The 23,966-nt window shown below is 44.2% G+C and overlaps 1 protein-coding gene across 4 annotated transcripts in view; it reads left to right on the forward strand.

The window, feature by feature from the left end:
- Window positions 1-23,966, forward strand: part of TDRD7 (tudor domain containing 7) — a 161,020-nt gene that overhangs the window by 43,345 nt on the left and 93,709 nt on the right. For 2 of the 4 annotated variants that reach the window (XM_073591238.1, XM_073591236.1), the window contains exons 4-5: window positions 1,295-1,502; window positions 2,392-2,501. In XM_073591238.1, coding sequence (XP_073447339.1) covers window positions 1,295-1,502; window positions 2,392-2,501 — 318 coding nt within the window. The remainder of the gene's footprint in view (window positions 1-1,294; window positions 1,503-2,391; window positions 2,502-23,966) is intronic. The other 2 variants (XM_073591239.1, XM_073591237.1) reach the window with 1 other exon arrangement.

Genomic DNA, 23,966 nt, shown 5'->3' on the forward strand with positions numbered 1-23,966 from the left:
GTGATGTCACTACTGTGTTCATTCATTCTGTGGAACTTTTCCCTTTTTTCTGCTGCTTTTTGAATATTATCCTATCCGTCATTTAGAAAGCTCTGACAAGAAAAACTGTAATCCTGCACTTCTACCAAGATCAATACCTCTGTACAGACACTGGACACTGTGAACAAGGCAATGACCTTAATGCATTGTACACACTAAGTGTCCACTCATAAGTTTTTTTTTTTTTTTTTTTTTTTTTTTTTTTGTTTTTTTTTTTTTTTGTTTCCCCTCAATTAAAGTGGCTGGGGGGTATAGCCAGGCAGGATCAGCCAGGTATTTTAGGCTATGCAGGGGGCCAAATTACACAACCCAAGTTCTGTGCTGTATAACATGCTTTAAGGAAACAGGATCAGGATTTTTTTTTTGGGGGTGGGGGTGGGGGGGTTAACAAACGCTTTAAGCATTTAGCATGCAAAATGCATTAAGGTGTGTTGTGTGTTTTTTTTTTTTTTTTTTTTTTTTTTTTTTTTTATCCCTGCATATAATGTGTCTTCTGCAAATTGAATAAATATAATTGGCAATTTATGTAAGCTACAATCGTAGACCCGTTTGCATGATTTGGATGTATTGCAGCAGAGCCAGGCAGTGTCTGGGGAACAGGAAAGAAACACACGCTGCATCAGACACTAATCAGGTGCACTGGTTTCAGGTGCTAACCTTGACTTACCGCCTTTCACGATACAGGGAAGAAGAAATTGGTTGCACACCAGACCATCAAATGCTTGAAAAAAGTCCTTTTATTGCCGCATACCAGTCATGTATACAGGGTACAGATAGTTGACGCGTTTCATGCGGATATACCGCGCTTCTTCACAACCATTGTATCCGTGTGAAACGCGTCAACTATCTGTACCCTGCGTATATGACTGGCATATGGCAATAAAGGGCTTCTTTTTCCAGCATTTGATGGTATGGTGTGCATCAAATTTCTTCTTCCCAGTTTGTGGGGAACCATGGCGTATATTGCAGAGTAAGGCTCAGAGCTAGCCTGTCTTGCAGAAATCCAGTTTTACTAGATAGTCCAAAATATGCAGAGTATGCTAATTGTAATTTAAATATTTTGTACAGTATGGCACTAATAAGTTCTGGCATTGTTTGCAGCTCACAATAATGAAAATGCTGCAAGTTTGGTGGAAAATATTTAAAAAATAAAAACTTCATCCAGGAGGTTTTGTATCTTATCAGATTTGTACATTGTTTGACTGTGATTTTCAATCAAAAACTTTATTTTAATAAATATTTTCTTTTGTTACAGGTAAACCAAAGGCAATGCTTAGGAAACCAGGATTTGCACCCCAGCCTGAGAGAGTTATGAAGAAGCCTCTAATACCATCTGTACAAGGAAAGGGAACTGTTTGGAGTGGCCGGCCACCAGCAGACCCTAATCCTCAACATGCAGCCCCGATGTATGGAGCAGGGCTTCTAAAGGATTTGCCGGGGCAGAGGCACCAACCTATTAGCAGGTAGGAATACACAAATGAATATAGATCTAAATAAGGATATTTTTTTTATATTTTAAAAAGGCCACACATTTTTTATTCTCTCGGACCCCAGGCACGAACCCAGCCTAATGGAAAAAAACTTTATCAAATAGAAAAGATTTGCCCCACAGTAACTACTGTTCTACAATGTGGGGCGATTAAAATATTTTACATACCCATTGTTTATCTAGTTGTCTTCCAATTAATCTGCTTACTGTATGTTTCAGTACATTGCATTCATTAGTCTCAACTCTTTGTCAGAAGAGATTATGCATGTGAAAAAAAAGGCATGTGGTTTGCTTAAATGGAAGGAAATCTTTGAAATGCAATACACTTACCAAAGACAGTGTGTGCTTGTGATATTTACCACATTTGTCTGCGTTCATGTAGCTGGGGAGCAAGCTTGCGTGTGCTTCAGTAGCACTTTTGTTAATGCTCATTACACGGGTTCCTTTCATTTTAAGCTGATGCAGGCCTAACTGGAGACTAGTTTGGCATGCACATTTGCTTAAATCATCTTTTTCCACTTTGTGTTTGTCACATCAGATAGTATAGATGTCTGTCATGTGCTTTCATTGTCCGTGTGTGCAGTAATCCCCATGGAAAACCTGGGACTAGTTGTTACAAAGCATTGATACCAAATGAATGCAAACTGATTGCAGATCTGTTTTTTAACAAAATGCGTGTTAAATTTGAATGGGTCAACAGAACATTACAAATAAAATGCAGAGTTCGCAAAGCAGCTTAATTTTTTTCATCATTTCTGGAAATATTTCCGGCAGGTGTGGCTAGTTATGTGTGAGCAATGGAACTGTATTATTTACGAGTATAGTTTTCTCGGAAAAGAATATTTATATTAATTGAGAAATAGTCTTTGTATTACTGTGTCTGACAGGCTTGAAAGAAAAGTAACCGTTCCTCCACGATTTCAGAAAGATGTGAGCCAACCTGTGTTTCCCCAAACCACTACAGATTCCAACGGTAAGTTGCCACAAATCAACTGGGTGTTCTATACATGCGGTTTAAACTGACCAAATCTTGACAAAAATCATAACTCCACATGTAATAGAGCAAGAAACGCTATGGTATATGTCAGCAGTCTGAAAAACACCCCCCCCTCTTTTGTTCCACTTCCGCCAGTTTTTTTTTTTTTTCACCTAGCTGTTCTAAAATTAAAAATTCAGCTTCAACTTTGATATTTACCTCCTCCTAAGTGCTGTCCTTTAACCACTTGCTTACCAGGCCAATTCTGACATTTCTCTCCTACATGTAAAAATCATCATTTTTTTTTTGCTGGAAAATTACATAGAACCCCCAAACATTATACATGGTTGTTTAGCAAAAACCCTAGAGAATACAATGGCGGTCATTGCAACTTTTTATCTTGCACGGTATTTGCGCGGCAATTTTTCAAATACGTTTTTTTGGGGAAAAAAAAAACTGTTTTGTGCTTAAAAAAAAAACAAAACAGTAAAGTTAGCCCATTGTTTTTGCATAATGTGAAAGATGAAGTTACACCAAGTAAATAGATACCTAACATGTCACGCTTTAAAATTGTGCGCACTCATGGAATGGCGCCAAACTTCGGTACTTAAAAATCTCCATAGGCGACGCTTTGACGCACGCGGCGATACCTCACTCTGGGGTTTGAACGACGTTTACATATGTGAGCGGGGCTTACGTGTGTGTTCGCTTCTGAGCGCGAGCTACCGGGGACAGGGGCGTTTTAAAAAAATTTTTTTTCTTTTTTTACTTTTTTATAAGACCCCACATCTCTCCTCCAGGCTGTAAAGCATAAGATCGGAAAAAAAAAAATTCTCCGATCTCATGCTGACAGCCGCGATCGCGGCTTTGTTTACAATGCGGGGTCCGGGCGTGATGTCATAACATTGCACCCGGGCCTCCGACGGTCATAGAGATGACTGGTGACCATCTGGTCACCAGAAATCTCTATCGTCCTCATTCGGCGCTGGCCGATTCATTCTCCGGGCTCCCAATGGCACGGGAGAGCCCGGAGAAGCACCAGATGGTGGCGGGAGGGGGGGGGGGCGTCTCCTCCCATCGCCTATAAGAACGATCAAGCGGCGGAAGTGCCGCTATGATCATTCTTATCGTGCACAGAATCACCTGCTAAAAAGAATGATATCTGAATGATGCTTGTAGCGACAGGCATCATTCAGATATCCCCCCCCCCCCCAAAGTGAGGACATCATTTTACTATGGCCAAGTGGTTAAAGACTTTCTAATCCATGGTCCAATGCTGGTTCTCTTCTGGATTAAATGACACCGGGTCATTTTACCCTCCTCTGTGATTGTGGGGTGTCATGGATCACCCTCTTGGGGGCAGTTCACAATGGTGCCCTGCACTCACAGTAAATTGTAGCAGAGAACCAAGCTCTCATATTTACATTTACAATGCTCTCTGCATCATTGGGGATTACCCCTCGCCAAATTAAATGATATAAGGACCACACCTCCCTCCCTTATCTCCTGCAAGGTTTTGACTACTATGGGAAGTTCTCACTTGGGCAAAAAAATCATCCAAAAATCAGAGGCTCAAGGGATAGAGCCACCTCCTAAACAAATCAAGTCTCTCAAAGAGAACTTTAGGTTCCGTTGGACCAGTGTGACCAATAAATACTTGGGTACCTACTTCCAAGCCAATATGAAAGCAATATTTCCTCCTTTTAATTTTCTCTCTTTGCTCACAAGGTCCACAAGCTGCTCCAAAAATGAGACTCTGCAATGTTTTCCTGGTTTGAATGGTGTAATATTATCAAGATGTCCATTCTCCCAAAGTTCTTAAACCTGGTGTCGGCACTTACAATACTCATCCCCTCCTTTTGCTACAAAAGATCAACTCTGCTTTTTTTAAATTCGTGTGAGCCAACAAATGCCCATGACTAAAATGATGCCATCATTGCCTCTCCCAAAGCCTCTGGTCAGGCTAAAAGACTGCTGCAGACATGATAACGTAAAACAATTTATTGTGCTCAATCAATATATTTACACAGTTCTGTTGAATCACCTACCCTGGTGTTGCCCAAAAGTCTCTCCCACATCTGAAAAACCTTGCAAATGTGTGCCAAGACCTGAGTGAAATATGGTCTCCCCAGTTGTATCACCCTTGAATCTGATAATAGGCAATCTTGCCTTCTCTCCAGGCGCAAGAGACAGTCCATTCCGCCCCCTATTGCTGAGCAAAATCTACCAAGCATCTCACTTTATCTGTTACAGATACTGGCCCACAGTGGAAGCACTCATGCCAATGGATATTACATCCAGGTGCTACAGAACACACGTCCCTCCTTCATAATTTTTATCCTGAGGTAAATGACCACTGTTGGCATTACAATTTTGAAATGGGAACTATCCTCCACACCACCTGGTCCTGCCTCAGGCTGCAGCCCTTGTGGTCTAAGTTTAGTGAAATGTTTCAAATTTACAGACAACACTATTCAGATGAGCCCTGCACCTTTTTTGTTACACCTCTCCTCTATCCCAGTTAAGTTCTACCAAAAACCAATACTCGGACACCTGAATGCTGCCTAGTCCTGCATTCTTTTAATAGATGCCTCACCTCCCACAGTCACCATGTAGATTTGCAAAGTCAAAGAGATCAGGTCGATGGAAGATCTTATTCTTTCCTCCCGCAACAAGCATAAAATAAAATTAAAAAAAAATAAATGTTTTTATTGGATGGAATTGTTCTTGGTGGAAAACAAGGCCCTCATGCATGTATACCTGAGGCTTCCCTTGAGCATCTCCTGTTCACTGCCTCCTTATTCCCTTCCTCCTTTTCTTTACAATTTGGGTAAAGGCAGCTACCATCAGGTGATCAGACAGTGGCAAAAAGATGCTGGGACATTCCCAATATAACCCCTCTCACTCCCAGCTTACCTCAGTTTATGTGCTAGTGCCCTTAGGTGATGGTCCTCTTGTCTCTGCTGAGAGAAGCTTGGCTTCTCTTGTGGAGATTTTTTTCCATAGATTTTTTTTTTTCCGGCTGAATCTTCTATCAAATTGGCTTTATCATAAACACTGCAGCTGTTTACTGCAGCTTTTGGATCAGTTGGAGTCTCAAGAGTGCCTTGGGAGAAAAACTGCACTATAAAAAATATGCTTGACTTGAGTACAAAGTACGCAAGATAAATCGAAAGCTGCAATTCTCCTGTATAACACCAACACAGTGAAAATAAATTAAAATAAAAATAGAATCGCGCCAAACCTAATAGATCATGAATGATAACTTAATCAATGCATATTATACCAGTGTTCAAACAGAATATATAAACCTTAATTGATAATTATATTAATGTGAAAAAATTAATTGATCAAATACCACTAGTGAACAAAATTAAAATAAATACAATGAAAAACAATAAAGTCCATCTGCAAATAATCCACAGTGCTCAAATTTTTATTCAATAAAGTCCATCTTTAAGTGCAGTGACCACTCCCAAATGCTAATAAAAATGTGCTGAATCCACCACCAAGTTTAGAGGGAATTACTTCTTATCAGATGACCATGATCCCCCTTTACAGAGGATCAAGGAAAGCATAATATTGTAAGACGCAGCTTAATTCCAATGTGCAGCGAGCACACTCAGGGTTCATCAGACCGCCTCAATACCATTTAGACCAATGCATGAATGCACATGATACATATAAAACTCTCCAATAGTATAAAACCTTTATAAATTTATTATAAAAAAGAAAGTTTTACACTTACAGCAATTCGAGTCAATAAAAGTCTAATGTGCCGGCCGGCGCACGATCAGACAACCCGTCCCTTCAGTAACATACGAGGTGACGTCAGCGCGTCGCTCCACCCCCCCCCCCCCCCTCCCCTGTAACATTAACATAACACGTCAGCGCTAATGCCATCCCACATCTGATGGTGTATATGTAGTGCCCAAACCAATGCTGCCTACCTCAAGGGGGGAATCTTTAACAACTGTGAAAAGGCATAGGAGGGGGTAAACGCCTAATGCATCACCACCACCAAATTTTAGTCACTAAAAAGGGACAAAAAATACTCAAACATGTGAAGGTACAAGCATATCTGAAAACCGCTCAAGCGATGCCAAAGTAGCTGCGGTTGGAGAGCTGACACATTTTGGAGGTCAAGCCCCCTTCCTCAGAGCTAACCCAACCTGTTGCAATACCACAATTTTGTGTTTCTATATTGCCAAGACCCTCCCCTCCAATGACAAACCTGGCAGAGCTACCAAGACAATCCAATGACAAAACTCGCCTGTCACTGCTCTCCACATCTAAATGGGTAATACAATAATCCTGCATTTAGTAAAGGGAATTAACTGCCTCAATAATCAAAGCACAGTGACTCCATGGTAGCCCTATGTATATATTAGTATAAATCTTGTTTACTTGTGTGTACGCAAATAGACCAGCAGCACGCACTGGAAGTGCGTCACGCCGGAATCATCTTTGGGAGGTGGTGCTGGAATGCTAGGCACAGGAGATATTTCCCTGGATACCACCTACACCCTTGGCTAGACAAGTTTAACTATACAGATGGCTATTTACGTATACGTGGGAAGGAGGAAAGCCCAAGTATGTCCATTTCCACCCAACGCCACAACTAGGCGCTAATGTGAGATAGATCTATCTATCTATCTATCTATAGAGAGATTATATTCAACACACATAGTGCCTAAATGTATTTTATTGGGATTTCATGTGATGGACCAACACAAAGTGGCACATAATGGTGACGTGGAAGGAAAATGATAAATATTTTTTAAAATTTTTTGACAAATATCTGAAAAGTATTGTATGCATTTGTATACAGCCCCCCCGTAGAACCACCTTTCGTTGCTATTACAGCAGCAAGTATTTTTGGGGATGTCTCTACCAGCTTTGCACATCTAGAGTGGTGAAATTTTTACCCATTCTTCTTTGCAAAACAGCTCAAGCTCTGTCAGATTGGATGGAGAGCGTCTGTGAACAGCAATTTTCATGTGTTGCCACAGATTCTGATTTGGATTTAGGTCTGAACTGTGACTGGGCCATTCAAAGCATATTCATGTGTTGGATCTAAACCATTCCATTGTAGCTCTGGCTATATGTCTAGGGTTGTTGTCCTGCTGGAAGGTGAACCTCTGCCCCAGTCTCAAGTCTTTTTCAGACTCTAACAGGTTTTCGTCTAAGATTGCCCTGTATTTGGCTCCATCCATTTTCGCACCAACTCTGACCAGCTTCCCTGTCCCTGCTGAAGAAAAGCATCCCCACAACATGATGCTGCCATCACCATGTTTCATCATGATGTGCAGTGTTAGCTTTCCACCACACATATCGTTTTGCTTTTAGGCCAAAAAGTAAAATTTTGGTCTCATCTGACCAGATCACCTTTTCTACATGTTTGCTGTGTCCCCCACATGGCTTCTCGCAAATTGCAAACAGGACTTCTTATGGCTTTCTTTCAACAATGGCTTTCTTCTTGCCACTCTTCCATAAAGGCCAGATTTGTGGAGTACACGACTAATAGTTGTCCTGTGGACAGATTCTCCTACCTGAGCTGTGGATCTCTGCAGCTCCTCCTCCAGAGTTACCATGGGCCTCTTGGCTGCTTCTCTGATTGATGCTTTCCTTGCCCGACCTGTCAGTTTAGATGGACGGCCATGTTTTTTTTTTTTTTTTTTTAAATTATTTATTTATATCAGAAAACCGGTTCACCGGAACATACAACAATAATGTAATTGCATTCAAAAACAGTACATACATAGGTTATAGTGACAGTACATGTGTTGCATTCAGATATAATATAAAGAGCATAACGTATAATTTTCTGTATGCTTGTGTTGTCAGTGTGCTTTGTGTGTGAATGCAGGAATAAAGGGGAACATAAACCCAGTTGAACGGTTCCCTGTTTATTTTATCATTTTAAGAGAGAAGAGAGAAATCTAGCGAGCGAGAGTGTAGAATGGTAAGTGGGATAGATATAGACAGAGTTAGAGAAAAAGGAAGGGATGGGTAAGGGGGGGGGTGTGTCCACATGAGGGGAGGAGGGGTAGGGGGGGTCGGGGATACAGTTAGTGGTGTACGGGTACGTGTATTTACTTACGTCTATCTGCGAATATTTCTATACACATATTACATTCTAACCTCAACAACCTTGGAGTGCCTGTCCTTCCTCTGAATACTTGAACATATTCCATAATTGCCAAGTCTTGGTGTATGTTTCTTGTCTGTTTTGGCTTGTGAGGATTAAGTCCTCCATTTGGTTTATTTCCTCTACCTTATGGAGCCAGAGGGCTATGGTTGGTGTTTGAGTGGACTTCCACAAAAGTGGAATGCAAGTTTTTGCTGCATCTAATAAATGCCTTATGACTGATTTTTTGTAGATCTTTTGGGGGGTGTCGTTAGCGTGAAGAAGGAAGTATGCCGGGTCATCGGGTACGGCCCGGTCTGTGAATTTTTGTATTAACTGGCGGACTTCTCTCCAAAAGGTCTGGATCCGAGAGCATGACCAGAAAATATGGAGGAGTGTGCCTTTCTCTTCTTGACATCTCCAGCATAACTCTGAGGACGCGGGGAAAATCTTGTTAAGCAATGCTGGGGTTCTGTACCAATGAGTAAGGATTTTATAGTTTGTTTCTTGGATCTTGGTGCATAGAGAAGATTTATGGGTGAACTGTAGAATGTGTTGTTTTTTCTTGGTGGTAAATGTAATTTTTAGTTCCTTTTCCCATTTGGTGAGGCCCTGTATCTTATGATCCTCTGATGGGGTGATTAGCATACTATAAGTTAGAGAGAGTGCGTGTAGTATGGATCCCGAGCCCGAGCACAGTTCCTCCATTGATGTGAGGGTTTGATCAGTAGTGCTAGGTGGTGTCATGCTGCTGAGGAAGTGGTGAAGTTGTAGCGCTCTCAGGAAGTCTAGGCGGAAACAACCCTCCGGGTCAGACAACTCTGTAATAGTTTTCCATCTACCCCTGTTACTGAAATGTGAGGCTTGGTATAATCCCTCTTCCCTCAGCTCCCTAAACCTCCCGTCTCCCATCCCGGGTTCAAATGCAGGGTTTCCTAGTATGGGCTTAAGTGGAGACTCGCGAGCAAAGAGGGGAGATGAGTCAACCAGGTGAGCGCACACACGAGCCGTGTTGCCTATTAACGGGTGATGTTTGAGATCTGTTGGGAGATTAGCGTAGCACCAGGGGATTCTGTGTAGAGGAGTCACGCTTTGTGCTTGTTCGAGTTGAGTCCATAGTTTGGTGGCTGTGTGCCGGCACCAGTCGATGAGCCTGCCTAGATGTGTTGCCCTGTAGTAGGTCTGGAGTTCAGGCATTGCCAGTCCTCCGTAACGTTTGGGTAGAGAAAGGGTTTTCCTATTGAGTCGTGGTTTTTTTCCCTGCCCAAAGGAATTTAATGAATAGTGAGCGTATTTGGTTGAAGAAGCTTGCTGGTATATGTATGGGGATGGTCTGTAGGAGATACAAGAATTTAGGTAGGATTGTCATCTTGAGGATGTTGCAACGTCCAAACCATGAGTGGAGTCCTACGTTCCATTTATCTAGCATTTGTTGGACTTTTTTTAAAAGGGGAGGAAAGTTTAGCTTGAATAGATGGGGGAAGGTTGGGGGTATAAATGTGCCTAAATACTTCAGAGCTGTGGTAGTCCATTTCAGGTGGAAACTATTCTGAAGTTGTGTGAGTTGTGGTTGTGGAATTCCCAGACCCATCGCTTCAGATTTACTGAAGTTGATTTTCAGATTAGCCAATTTACCATATGTGTGAAATTCTTTCATGAGATTGGGGAGAGAAATGGTTGGGTTTGTGAGGGAGAACATTAAGTCGTCGGCGTATGCGGAAACTTTAAATTGTTTGTTGCCTATTTCTATCCCTGTAATGTCTGGGTTTTGTCTAATGTGACATAGGAAAGGTTCCAGGGATAGTGCAAAGAGCAGGGGTGATAGGGGACACCCTTGACGGGTTCCGTTAGTAATTGGGAAAGTTTTTGAAAATACTCCATTTGCCCTTACCCTGGCTGTTGGGTCTGTGTATATTGCGGAGATCCAGTGTATCATTTTGTCTCCCAGACCTATGTGTTTCAGCGTCGCGAACATAAACCTCCAGCTTACTCGATCAAACGCTTTTTCGGCGTCAGTTCCAAGTAGGACGCATGGGGATTTGGTGCTATTAGCGATATGCAGTAGGTTTAGAACTTTAATCGTATTATCTCTAGCTTCCCTCGTCGGGACGAAACCCACCTGGTCGAGGTGTATAAGTGAGGTGAGGTGTTGTTGTAATCTGGTGGCGATGATCTTTGTGAAAAGTTTGAGATCCGTATTTAAAAGGGAAATCGGGCGGTAGGACCCACATTGGCCCGGATCTTTACCTTCTTTTGGTATGATAGAAATTTGTGCCTGTAGCGTGGACTTATGAAACTTACCCCCTGAGCCTAAAGTATTATATAGTTCAACCAGGTGCTGGCCCAGGGAGGGAAGCAGGGTCTTATAATAGGGGATTGTAAGCCCGTCCGGGCCTGGTGCTTTCCCTGACTTAGAATGTTTTAGAGCGATTTGCAGTTCGGTCAACGTGATGGGTTCTTCTAGTATGGATTTTGCATCGTCTGGGAGGGTCGGCATGAGGGAGGATGTTATGTATTCTGTCGTGTTTTCAGTGGGGATTTGTGTCTCTTTTAAGTTATATAGAGAGGAGTAAAATGAACTAAACTCCTGCACTATGTGGTGGGGCAAGGAGGCTTTCCGGCCCGTAGGGGTCATGATGTGGGGTATATATGAGGCCATTTTTTGTTCTCGTAGTGATTGAGCTAATAATCTTCCGCATTTGTTACCAGATTCGTAATTTTTCCTTTTGCTAATTTGTATGGCCGCTTTCGCTTTATATCGTAAAAGGTCAGTGATCTGTGTCCGGACCAAGTTTAGCTCTGCTTCTAGTTGTTTGGTGGGTGTCTGTTTATGTCTCTCTTCTAATGTGTCTAATTTCTTCAGCAAGGTGTTCAGTTGTGTCGTTCGTTGTTGTTTGAGTCGTGAGCCGTGCTTGATCAGTATTCCCCTAATTACGGTTTTGTGTGCCTCCCATACTAGTCCGGTGTCGCAGTCAGGGGTGGTGTTGGAGGTGAAATAGTGGCCAATTTCCTTGGTTACTTCAGCTAAAATTTCTGGGTTTTTCAGAAGTGTTTCGTTTAATCGCCATGGTGGTTTCTGTGTCGACCGTAAGTCTGGAAGGGTGTATCTTAATGTAATCGGGGCATGGTCCGACCATGTAATTGATCCTATGTTAGTCTCTTTAATCGCATGCAGGTCTCTGTGGGGGATCAGGAAATAATCGATTCTGGAGTACGTCTGGTGTGGTTTAGAGAAGAAGGTATAATCTTTTTCCCCCGGGTGAAAGAGACGCCACGCATCTATCAGTTGGAGATTGTGTAGTGTCGTTCCGATACGTTTACGCAAGTCTCGCGATGTAGAGGAGGTTCCAGTGGAAGTATCCTCCGTAGGGGCAAGGGGGACATTAAGGTCACCTCCCACGATCAAGTTTCCGTCGGTGAAGTGTGATAGTAGGTCTAGATGACGTTTGAGGAATATGTCTTGATGTGTATTGGGAGCGTACAAGTTAGCTAAGGTTACTTTGGAGTTCCCAATCATCCCCTTTAGGAAAAGGAATCTGCCCTCCTTGTCATACTTTACATCTGTGAGTGTCCATGGGATTTTGGACGAGATTAAGATGGAGACTCCCCTGGATTTGGCTTCTGTGTATCTGGAGTGGTAAACCAATGGGAAAAATCTGTTTTGAAGTGTCGGCAGGGAACCTTCCCTAAAATGGGTTTCCTGCAGAAAAACAATATCTGCTCCCATGCGTCTCATGTCATTAGTCAGCATTCGTCTTTTCTCTGGTGTGTTTAGGCCTTTCACGTTAAGAGAAATTATGTTTAAGGATGCCATGGTCTGGGATGATGGGTGTATTAATAATCGGTAAGTGGGTAAAGGAGGGGGGAAAGGGAAGGGAGCCAGGGAAGGGAGGAGGAAAGGTAGGGGGGAAGTGGAGGGCGGAGGAGGGAGGGGGTGTCAGACAAGATCAGTAGAGGGAAAGAGAGCAAGAACAGAACAGAGAGAGAAAGAAATAATAGAAGCTGCCACTAGATAGTGCAGCTAGATGTGAGTACTAAGTTAGCCAAATGGGCTATTACGCTCCCCAGTCGCTACACTGGGAATGGAGCGCTGTCCTATGTGGGAATGTGGATAGACAGGGCCAGGAAGTGAGCTCCCGAGCCTCTCCCTCCACCCCCGGCCATCTATGGTTTCTGTTTGTGCACGCGGTGTGTCTAAAGCAGTAATATAGCAGACTAGTGGTTTGTAGCGTTACAAATGTATTAACAGCCTAAGACAAGACCAACAAAAAATAAAAGGCATAAATTAACATAACGTGTAATGAGAGAGATTGAAATAGAGCTCCCATAACTAAAACCCAAGGAGCCTATCTGCAAAAGTAGAGGGACACAGTAATTGCCATAAAGTAGGTCACATTTCCCTCCCCATCCATCGACATACCCGTCTGACGAGCTCATTAAGGTGGCCTGAAAGTGAGCTGTAAGATGAGGTTCATAGCCAACCCCTGACTTTGCCGGTCTCTGCACATCCTCAGGACCAATAATGTTCAGTCCCGCCTCAAACTGTGTGTAGGTGGTCAAGATCTATCATGGACCTGGACAATAAACACTTTAGACCAGCAAACGGGAAGTCCCCTCCACTATCCCCCTCCCAGAATACCCGTGTATAGTTCCCCGCTGGTATATTTGCGGTGTGGTAAATAACTTTAACCATCTATGGTGGACTTTTCGTAACACGTGTCATGGTTCCTATTGCATTCTTGAGTCCATGGAAAGTATTCCTTGACGTGCAGGGCCAGAGATATTGAGTGTCTTTCGATTCTCTTCCTCCCTTGTTGTTGAACCATTCAGCTTCCTGCATCCGTGTTGCATGTATGGTTCCGAGTCCACCCGGAGGAGATGACTCTGGGCATCTAAATTATGTATTGACTGATGGGTGGGAAATGGTAGGTTCCGAGCCCCTGATTCTATGGAGTCTGGAGTGACTTCTGTTCGGTATTGGGGTGGGTATTGTTTAGGTATTTGGTCTGTGGGTTTTCACCAGCTCTCTAAAGGGGCCTCCAGTACTCAGTGCTGCCTGAAAGTGTGTTCAGCTAATGTCCTGAGGAGTGGAGGGGAAGGAGGGGTGGGGGGGGAGGCCGGGCGGGAGGGAGTGGAGCCAGAGTTTATCCAAACATCTTCCCCGCTGGCATGCAATGATGGCCTTGTAACAGTTCCCTGTGAGTGGGGGTTGGCAACCTCTCGTTCTATCTTGGGCATGTGATGATGAATGGGGATGGATGGCCCAGGGCCTACTCACGTGGTTCCCCTTCTGAGGCCGTCCTGCGTCTTCTTCTGTTCCTAAAGTGACGAGGAGGAAGGGGTCCATGCATTCTCAGGTGGCCCGATCTTCCTTGTGGTCGTGGTAGGAACTGCAGCCAGTCAGGTACCTGTATTGGTTCCGTATCCATGAACCTCAATAGTGCCGGAAGGTCTTCTGTTCTTTGTAAGGAGAAGGAGCTTGTATCCTTACGGAACACCACAGAGAGTGGGTATCCCCACCTGTATGTTAAGCCTTTTTGTTTGGCAAGTTCTAGAAGAGGGCGCAGTAAGGCTCTGCGCCTCAGCGTAGCTCTCGATAGGTCTGGCAGTATTTTTGCTTGCTTGCCTCCTACCTCCACATCACCATACTCCCAGGCTCGGCGCAGGATGCTTTCCTTCTGGGTGTATCGATGTAGTCTGCATACTACATCCCGTGGTCTGGTCGGATCTTCAGATCGGGGGCCTAGAGCTCTGTGAACTCTGTCTAGTTCAATGTTAAGGTCCGGGTCTTCAAGCACGGTGCAGAACATTGTTCTCACCGTCTCCCCCAGGTTCTCCACTGCTATGTCCTCCGGGATTCCTCGGAGTCGCAGATTGTTCCTGCGACTCCGGTCTTCGATATCTTCCAGATGCAATTGTAGGGCAATGGTGGAGTCACGGTGCAGGTCCCTAGCTTGTTCAAGTGCTGCTACTCTTCCCTCCAGGGAGGTGACCGATGCTTCACCTGTGTCTATGCGGTCCGCTAGAGTAGCTACCTCCCCACGTATCTCTTGCATGTCCCGTCGATGCGTTTCCTCCAACCTGAGGATGAGCGCTTCGATGTCTGATCTGGTGGGGAGGGCCTGGAGTAGGGCCCGAATGTCCTGGTCAAGCATAAGGGGTACAGGTGGTTGCGGGGATGCCATTGTGATCCTCCTTGGACTTCCGATGGTTCCCGGGGGGTTGTTAGTGACCCCGCTGGGACAGGGTGAAACGGGAGTACCGCTCTGTACGGAGGCTCTGTGTCTCTCACCACGCGGAAGGCCTCGCGGCGCCGCTACTGTGGCTCCTGGAGATGAACCTTGTAGCTGCTGGAAATAGTGGCGGATCTCTCCAGGACTCCTGCCAACGGGTGTCCCTCGGGTGGATGCTCTTGTCCTGTGCCTTTTGGATGGTATCATGCCTCTAATAAAGCGTATGTAGCCGAGGTTTTCGGGACAGGCCGGGAGCTCCAAGAAAAAGCAGCTTCACTCAGCCATGTCCAGGCCACGCCCCCCGGACGGCCATGTTTTGGTAAGTTTTCAGTTGTGTCATACTCTTTCCATTTTCAAGTGATGGATTGAACAGTGCTCTGTGAGATGTTCAAAGCTTGGGATATTTTTTTTATAACCTAACCCTGCTTTAAACTGCTACACAACTTTATCCCTGACCTGTCTGGTGTGTTCATGGCCTTCATGATGCTGTTTGTTCACTAAGGTTCTCTAACAAACCTCTGAGGACTTCAAAGAACAGCTGCATTTATACTGAGATTCAATTACACACAGGTGGACTCTATTTACAAATTAGGTGATTTCTGAAGGCAATTTGTGACACTAGATTTTTTGTTAGGGGTATCAGAGTAAAGGGGGCTGAATACAAATGCATGCCGCACTTTTTTTTCCAGATATTTATTTGTTAAAAAATTTGATAACCATTAATCATTTTTCTTCCACTTCACAATTATGTGCCACTTTGTGTTGGTCTATCACATAAAATCGCAATAAAATACATTTAAGTTTTTGGTTGTAACATGACAAAATGTTGAAAATTTCAAGGGGTGTGAATTATTTTCTAAGGCTGAGAGTGTGTGTATAGATTGTGTGTGTGTGTGTGTGTGTGTGTGTGTGTGTGTGTATATGTATATGTATATATATATATATATATATATATATATATATATATATATATATATATATATATATATATATATATATATATATATATATATATATATATATGTGTATATATGTTTGTGTGTATATATTATAATTTAGTATGTCTATACATACTAAACACACTGCTCAAAAAAATTTAAGGAACGCTTTGAAATCATATCGGTTCTCAATGGAGAAAAATGGAAAAGTATGCTGGATGTCTAAATGAATATGGACTGGGTTAGGAACAAAAGGATGCCACATCGTTTGATTGAAATTAAAAGTCTCAACCCCGAAAATCAAAGTGAAAAAAAATGATGCAGCAGGCTAGTCCATTTTTCTGAAATTTTCATTGCAGCAACTCAAAATGGTACTCAGTTTGTATGGCCCCCACGTGCTTGTATGCATGCCTGACAATGTCGGAACATGCTCATAATGAGACGGCTGATGGTGTCCTGGGATATTTCCTCCCCGATCTGGACCAGGGCATTCCAGAGCTCCTGAACAGACTGAGGTGCAACCTGGTGGCGTTGGATGGACTGAAACATAATGTCCCAGAGGCAATCTTTCGGATTTAGCTCGGGTGAGCGTGGGGGCCATTCAGTGGTATCAATGTCTTCGTCCTCCAGGAACTGGCTGCCTACCCTTGCCACATGACATCGTGCATTGTCATGCACCAGGAGGAACCCAGGAACCACTGCACCAGCATAGGGTCTGACAATGGGTCCAAGGATTTCATCCCGTTACCTAATGGCAGTCAGGGTACCATTGTCTAGCCTGTAGAGGTCTGTGCGTCACTCCATGGATATGCCTCCCCAGACCGTCACTGACCCACCACCAAACCGGTCATGCTGAAGGATGTTACAGGCAGCATAACGTTCTCAGGGTCTGGAGAAGCCGAGTTCACGTCTGTCACATGTGCTCAGGGTGATCCTGCTCTCATCTGTGAAAAAAAAGCACAGGGCGCCAGTAGCGGACCTGCCAATTCTGGTGTTCAATGGCAAATGCCAATTGAGCTCCAAGCTGCCGGGCAGTGAGCACAGGGCCCACTAGAGGACGTCGGGCCCTCAGCCCTCCCTCGTGAAGTTGTTTCTGATTGTTTGGTCAGAGACATTCACACCAGTGGCCTGCTAGAGGTAATTTTGTAGGTCTCTGGCAGTGCTCATCCTGTTCCTCCTTGCACAAAGTAGCAGATACCAGTCCTCCTGATGGGTTAAGGACCTTCTGTGGCTCTGTCCAGCTCTCATAGAGTAACTGCCTGTCTCCTGGAATCTCCTCGATGCTCTTGAGACTGTGCCGGGAGACACAGCAAACCTGGCAATGGCACGTATTGATATGCCATCCTGGAGGATTTGGACTCCCTGTGCAACCCCTATAGGGCCCAGGTATCACCTCATGCTACCAGTAGTAACCCTGACCCTAGCCAAATGCAAAACTAGTGAAAAAGAATAAGTTTCCCCTACTCATCTGAAAAGATGAGTAGGGGAAACCAATGTCTGTGGTTTCCATCTGTAAAACCATTCCTGTTTTGGAGGTCGTCTGATTGTTGCCCATTTGGTGCACCTGTTGTTAATAAGTTTCAGCTGCTTTGGTGTTAATGAAATTAACAATCCCCTCTGCTACTTAACTGATCAGAGCAATATCCCAGGAGTTTAATTGACTTGTATACTCTGATTAAAAAGTGTTTGTTTCGTTTATTTTGAGCAATGTATATACAGCAGGTACTATACTAGGTGCTATTGACATGAAATTTTCACCACATGTCGGTAACAACCCATGCAATCCATACATACAACGAAACCAAAACAAATAAGTTCAGAAATTAAGTTATGTGTAATAAAATGGATTGACACAGGGAAAAAGTATTGAACACTCTAACTAAAATGTATTTAACCACTTCCCGCCCGCCATATACCAATATGATGTGCGCAAAGTGGTTGTATTATCCTGACCGGATGTGATCAGGATAACAAGCCGGCGTGGGGCGTGCTGTGTGTCAGTCTGACATACAACAGCACTGATCTCGGTAAAGAGCCTCTGATGAAAGCTCTTTACCACGTGATCAGCTGTGTCCAATCACGATGTAAACCGGAAAAGCCATGTATTGCCTTTCCTCACTCGCGTCTGACAGACGCGAGTAGAGAAGAGCTGGTCGGCGGCTCTCCTGACAGGGGGGCCTGCGCTATCAGCGAGGACCACCAGGTATGCCAATCGGTGCCCTCATATCCTGCCAATCAGTTCCCACCTGCAATGCCTGCCAGTGCCTCCATATCAGTGCCACCCATAAGTACCCATTAGTGCAGCCTATCAGTGCCACCCATCAGTGTCGCCTATCAGTGCTCATCAGTGCAGCATTATCAGTGAAGGCGAAAACGTACTTTTTTACAAATTTGTAGAACGGAAACGAATAACTTGAAAATAAAAAAAAAAAAAAAAAAAAAAAAAAAATTTCGGGCTTCTTTTAATGGTTTAGCAAAAAATAAAACCCCTAGAGTTGATCAAATACCACCAAAAGAAAGCTCTATTTGTGGGAACAAAATCCTAAACCATTTTGGGTACAGTGCAGCATGACCGCACAATTGTCATTTTAAAAAGCGACAGCGCTGAAAGCTGAAAATTGGCTTGGGCAGGAAAGGGGGAAAGTGCCCTGGATTGAAGTGGTTAATGCTTGGTACAAAATCCTTTGATAATGACCGCTTCAAGGCGCGCCCTGTACCGAGAAACTAGTCGCATGCATTGCTCAGGTGTGATTTTTGGCCCATTCTTCCACACAAACAGCCTTTTCTGTGAACTCTGATCTTTAGTTCTTTCCATAGATTTTCTATTGGATTCAAGTCAGGTAATTGGCTGGGCCATTCTAGCAGCTTTTTTTCTTTCTTTAAAATCAAATGTTTCATTGGCTTTGTGTTTGGAATCATTCTCTTGCTGAAATGTCCACCTTCATTTCATCATCCTGGTAGATGGCACCAGATTTTTATCTAGAATGTTTTTGGTACATTTTTCGATTCATCCTTCCTTCAATGATCTAAAGTTTGCCAGTACTGTATGCTGAAAAACAGCCCCACAGCATGATGTTTCCACCTCCAAACTTTACTGTTAGTATGGGGATGTTTTTGGGGGGATGTGCGGTGCCATTTGACCTCCAAACATGGTGTATATTATGACATTATTATTATACAGGATTTATTTAGCGCCAACAGTTTATGCAGCTCTTTACAATATAAAAGGGAGACAATACCGTTACATTGATGGAAAGGTCTTGGAGAGACGCACGGGTGGGGAGAATATCAGCTTGGTTTAGGTTTTTTTTTTTTTTTCTTGAGATTTAGTTTCAAGGAAGTGGTGTGACTTCCACGCTGATATGTCAGTAAGTTAGCAATGTGGGAGGGAGTCATCCAAAGAGTTCAATTTTGGTCTCTGACCAGACTATATAGTCCCAGTATTTAACAGGCCTGTCTAAATGTTGTGCAGCAAACTTTAAATGAGCTTCATCTTGCTTTTTTCTTCAGCAACTGAGTCTTGCGTGGTGAGCGTGCATACAGGCCATATCAGTTGAGTGCGTTACTTATTGTTTTCTTTGACACAATTGTACCTGCTAATTCCAGGTCTTTTTGAAGCTGAAGTGATCCTTGGCTCTTGGACAACTCTTCTAATAATAATTATTTTCACTCCTCTGTGAGAAATCTTGCAAGGAACACCTGGTTGTGGCCGATTTATGGTGAAATGATGATCTTTCCACTTCCAGATTATAGCCCCAACAGTGCTCACTGGAACATTCAGAAGTTTAGAAATCCTTCTGTAATCAATGCCATCAGTATATTCTGCAACAATAAGGTTGCAAAGGTCTTGAGAGCGCTTTTTGCTTTTACCCATCATGAGATGTTTCTTGTGTGACACTTTGGCAATGAGACACCTTTTTATAGGACATCAGTTGAGACTGAACCAGCTGTTATTAATTTGCACTGACTGAGATTGATTTCCAATTACTAATAGATTTCAGCAGGTGTCTTGGCTTTCCAGGCTTTTTTGCACCTCCCTTTCTTCATGTGTTCAATACTTTTTTCCCTGTGCCATTCTATTTTATTACACATAGCTTAATTTCTGAACTTATTGGTTTTGGTTTCTTTGTATGTATGGATTGCATGTCTTGTTACCGACATGTGGTGAAAATTTTGTCAATAGCACCTTTAGAAATCTATTTACCGAAAAAAATAAAAAAACAAAAGTGACGTGTACAATACTTTTTACCTGCTGTACGTGTGTATATGTGAGTGTGCAGTATATAGAGAGAGATCTTTATCATACATCACGGGACACAGAGTGAGGCTATTATTCCTTACTTACTGGGTTATACTTCATCTCCAGGTGAACGGGGTACTGGTAGACCAAAGGAAGTACTTCAGTTTTTTACCAGTGTCTGCAAGGTGGATGGGCACGTTTGAGCTCTCTCTCTCTCTCATGCTGGGGCTCCAGGTCTGGAGTCCCAGCACTGTTCTTAAATGAATCGAGGGAATCAACTGATCGGATCCATTTTAAACAGGCTTATATGCTTGGATAAATGGTACCCGAGCCTTGCAAAGAAGACTCAAGGATCCGGCGAGGTTTTGCCTGTAATGCACCCTCCAGGCGCTGGACCTTGCATAGTGGAATTCTGGACACCACAGATCTAAGGCATTCCTGCAGGGTGCTGTACAGGTCCAAGGGAGTGGACCCTAAAACATGAAAAGGGTACCCAGTCCTTGAAGGTCCCCCAAGTGATGGAACCCGCCGTGGTGGGTGAATATTGGGCTCTTGGTTTCTAAGGTTGCCCTGTGCCTGGACGAGTAAGGGAAATCCCCCCTTATTTACTTATTGCGGGGTGCCCCACGTGTGTAACAAGCTGTCAATCTAGCCAAGGCTGGACACCTGTGTAGCAGTGACCACAGGGGGGAGTTTTGAGCTGACTGTTGGTGTTTTGGGTAAGTTGTACCTTTCTTGTTGTCTTGGCTGCTTTCTTGTGGAAGGTCAGCACATGAAAATTTGTTGTGTGCATGGGACCGTGACCGCGCAATGTGTCCTGGCGCACAGCCATCTTATTGAAGCTGAGAGTGGCTGACATGCAGCGCTTCTAGGGGACAGCTGTGGGACACAGAGCATGTTCTGAAAACCTTTCGCTTTCAACAGTTCATTCCCCCTTACTTGGGTCACGTAAGTCACCAGGTGTTGGTTGGCAAGCTAAAGTGCTTAGCAGGATTGTTGCATAGGGGCTTGGTGAGCCCTATTAAAAGGTCTCCCTTCTGGGATAAAATACTAAATCCAGGTACTCCCTTTTTGTGGATTGCAATGTCTTCAAAAAAGAGGAGCGGGCTAACACTACAGGGGAGGGCACACCTGTGTCGTCTCCTGAGGAGCCTAGTCAAAGCCCTAGTGTTATATTCCCATAGAGATCAGAGGCTTCCGGGCAATCTGAGCCGTTGCGCATATCTGGTATTGTACCTACAGTCAATGCTCCTGCTTCACCCTTTGTCACCAGGGATGAACTGTACTCAGCCCTAGCTGGGTTAGAGCACAGGATTGCTGGCATGATTGCCTCCAACCCGCATGGTAGCAAAAAGTGTGACAGATCCTCCTAACCTGAGCCTCCTAATTTGGAGCAGGAATGAGTTGAGGAAGGGGAAGAGCTAGATGCTGAGGACTTGGGAGGTGGCCTGACAGATGAGTCTGCTCCTAAGGAATCTGGACCAGAAGATGTCCAGTTAGTATCAACCTCTCAATCACAGAGGCTTTTGATCCAGACTCTTACCAAGATGGTTCGTTCTGCCTGTAAGTTTCCTCCTGCAGAGGTTTCTGAGCCTCCCTTGTCCTCTTTGGGGCCCCTAAAGCCTCCTCAGGCTGCACAGGCTTTCCCCTTACTCCCACTGTTGGAACAGGTGATGTATGCTGACTGGGAACATCCTGACAGGATTTTTGTTCCTCCTAAGAGGTATTCCCTTTTATATCACATGGAGGAAAATGGAGCATGCCAGCCGTAGATGCAGCAGTCTCTTCTTTAACCACGTCCCGCCAGGCCTATAGCAGATTGATGGGAGGGAAGTGGTTCAGTTATCCTGACTGGGCGTCATATGACGTCCAGCAGGATAAAATGACGGCGCGCATTAGTCTGACACGCCGCATCTTCGATCATGGTAAGAAGCCTCTGACGGAGGCTTCTTACCACGTGATCAGCTGTGACCAATCACAGCTGATCATCGCGTGAACCAGGAAGTGCCGGTAAATGGCATTCCTCTGTTCTCGCTGACAGGGAGAGCCGATCTGGGGGGGGGGGCACATTGATTATCAGCACAGCTCCATCAGATGTGCCACCACAGCTGCTGAAAAGTGCCCATAAGCTGCCAGTCGGTGCCCTGTAAAAAAAAAAACAATGCCCATCACAGTGCCAATCAGTGCCCAGCAGTAAAACCTGTCAGTGCTGCATATCAATGCCACCTATTAGTGCCCATCAGTGCCACCTTATCAGTCTCCGTCAGTGAAGGAGAAAACTACATTTTTTTTTCATTTTTTTAAAGCAAAAAATAAAAAACGCAGAGGTTGTCAAATACCACCAAAAGAGAGCTCGATTTGTGGGAAAAAAATGATTAAAATTTTGTTTGGGTACAGTGTTGCATGTCCGCGCAATTGTCATTCAAATTGCGACAGCGCTGAAAGCTGAAAATTGGCCTGGGCGGGAAGGGGTGAAAGGGCCTGGTATTGAAATGGTTAAACAAGAACTTAACTTGTCCAGTGGATATCGCACAGGGCTTGAATGTTGACAAACTGTAGTCATTATTAAAGGCTTCCTTTTCTTTGGCCAGTTCAGCTATTCAGCCAGCTGTCGCAGCAATTGGAGTCTGCCAGTCTTTAAAGGATCAGGTCAGATGGCCTGACATGCCTAACTAGGAGGATGATCTTGCTGAAAATAGGGCAGATATTCCTTGAGCGCTGTGTTTTGCTGTAGATGCCTTAAAGGATTCTATACAGGAAGTCTCTCGTCTGGCTCTCCTGTCCTCTACATGCGCAGACTTGTGTGGCTTAAGAACTGGTCAGACGAGCTTATATGTAAGAAGTTATTGGCAGGGTTCCCCTTCCATGGGAAACCTTTGGTGGTGATCTGGACAAGTACATCCAAAACATTTCTGGAGGAAAGTTCTTTACTTCCTGTAAAGAGAAGGACCAGGCGTCCCTTGTTTAAAACCTCAAGGACTTCCTCAGGTATTTCAGCGCCAAGGCAGTTCTGCCGCCAACAGAGCGCTGGAGCCAGGGGCAAGCCACAGGGCCAGAAAAAGTCCTGGGTGCAGAACTCTTCTAAACCTTGCACCAAGTCCTCCTTTTGATTGTATGCCCCCACTCTATTGGGTGGGGGGAAGGCTGCTCCAATTTGTGGACATTTGGAGAACAGTGGTGCAGGACAAGTGGGTCACCTCAACAGTGTACTGCTGTTATAAGCTGGAATTACGGAGGTTTCCTCCTGCAGAGGTTTTTAGGATCCAACGTTCTTGCGGATCTTTCAAAAAGAAACTTCTTGTTTCAAGCACTAGAGCAGTTAGTGCATCAGGGAGTGATAATACAGGTTCCGGTGTTCGAAAGATGCACAGGGTTTTATTCAAACCTGTTCACTGTTCTAAAACCAAATGGGGACGTGAGGCCAATCTTGGATCTAAGATCCCTGAACCAATATCGGTTAATCCAATCCTTCAGGATGGAGTCAGTCCGTTCGGTAGTAGCCTCGCTCCAGATGGGAGACTTCTTAGCCTCTATCGCTATTAAGAATGCGTAGTTACACGTACCTATCCTTCAGCCTCATCAGAGGTTCCTGCGATTTGCAGTAGAGGAATGTAATTTCCAGTTTGTGGCACTGCCCTTCAAGATTGCCACAGCACCTTGGGTGTTTACAAGGATCCTAGCACCTGTACTGGGTCTTTTAGGGGGCCAGGGGGATCTTGGTGCTTGGATACTTGGACAACCTGCTCAGATCACTCACTACAGTGTAGCCTGCACAGTGCGGTATTTAGAAAATCTGGGCTGGGTCATAAATACCAAAAAGTCAGCGTTGAGACCAGCTCAGAGTCTCGAGTATCTAGGTCTGATCCTGGATACAGTCCAGGTAAAGTTATTTCTACCACCCGTAAAGATCTGTGGCCCTGA

This window comes from Aquarana catesbeiana, linkage group LG01 (assembly GCF_042186555.1).
Source record: "Aquarana catesbeiana isolate 2022-GZ linkage group LG01, ASM4218655v1, whole genome shotgun sequence".
NCBI lineage: Eukaryota > Metazoa > Chordata > Amphibia > Anura > Ranidae > Aquarana > Aquarana catesbeiana.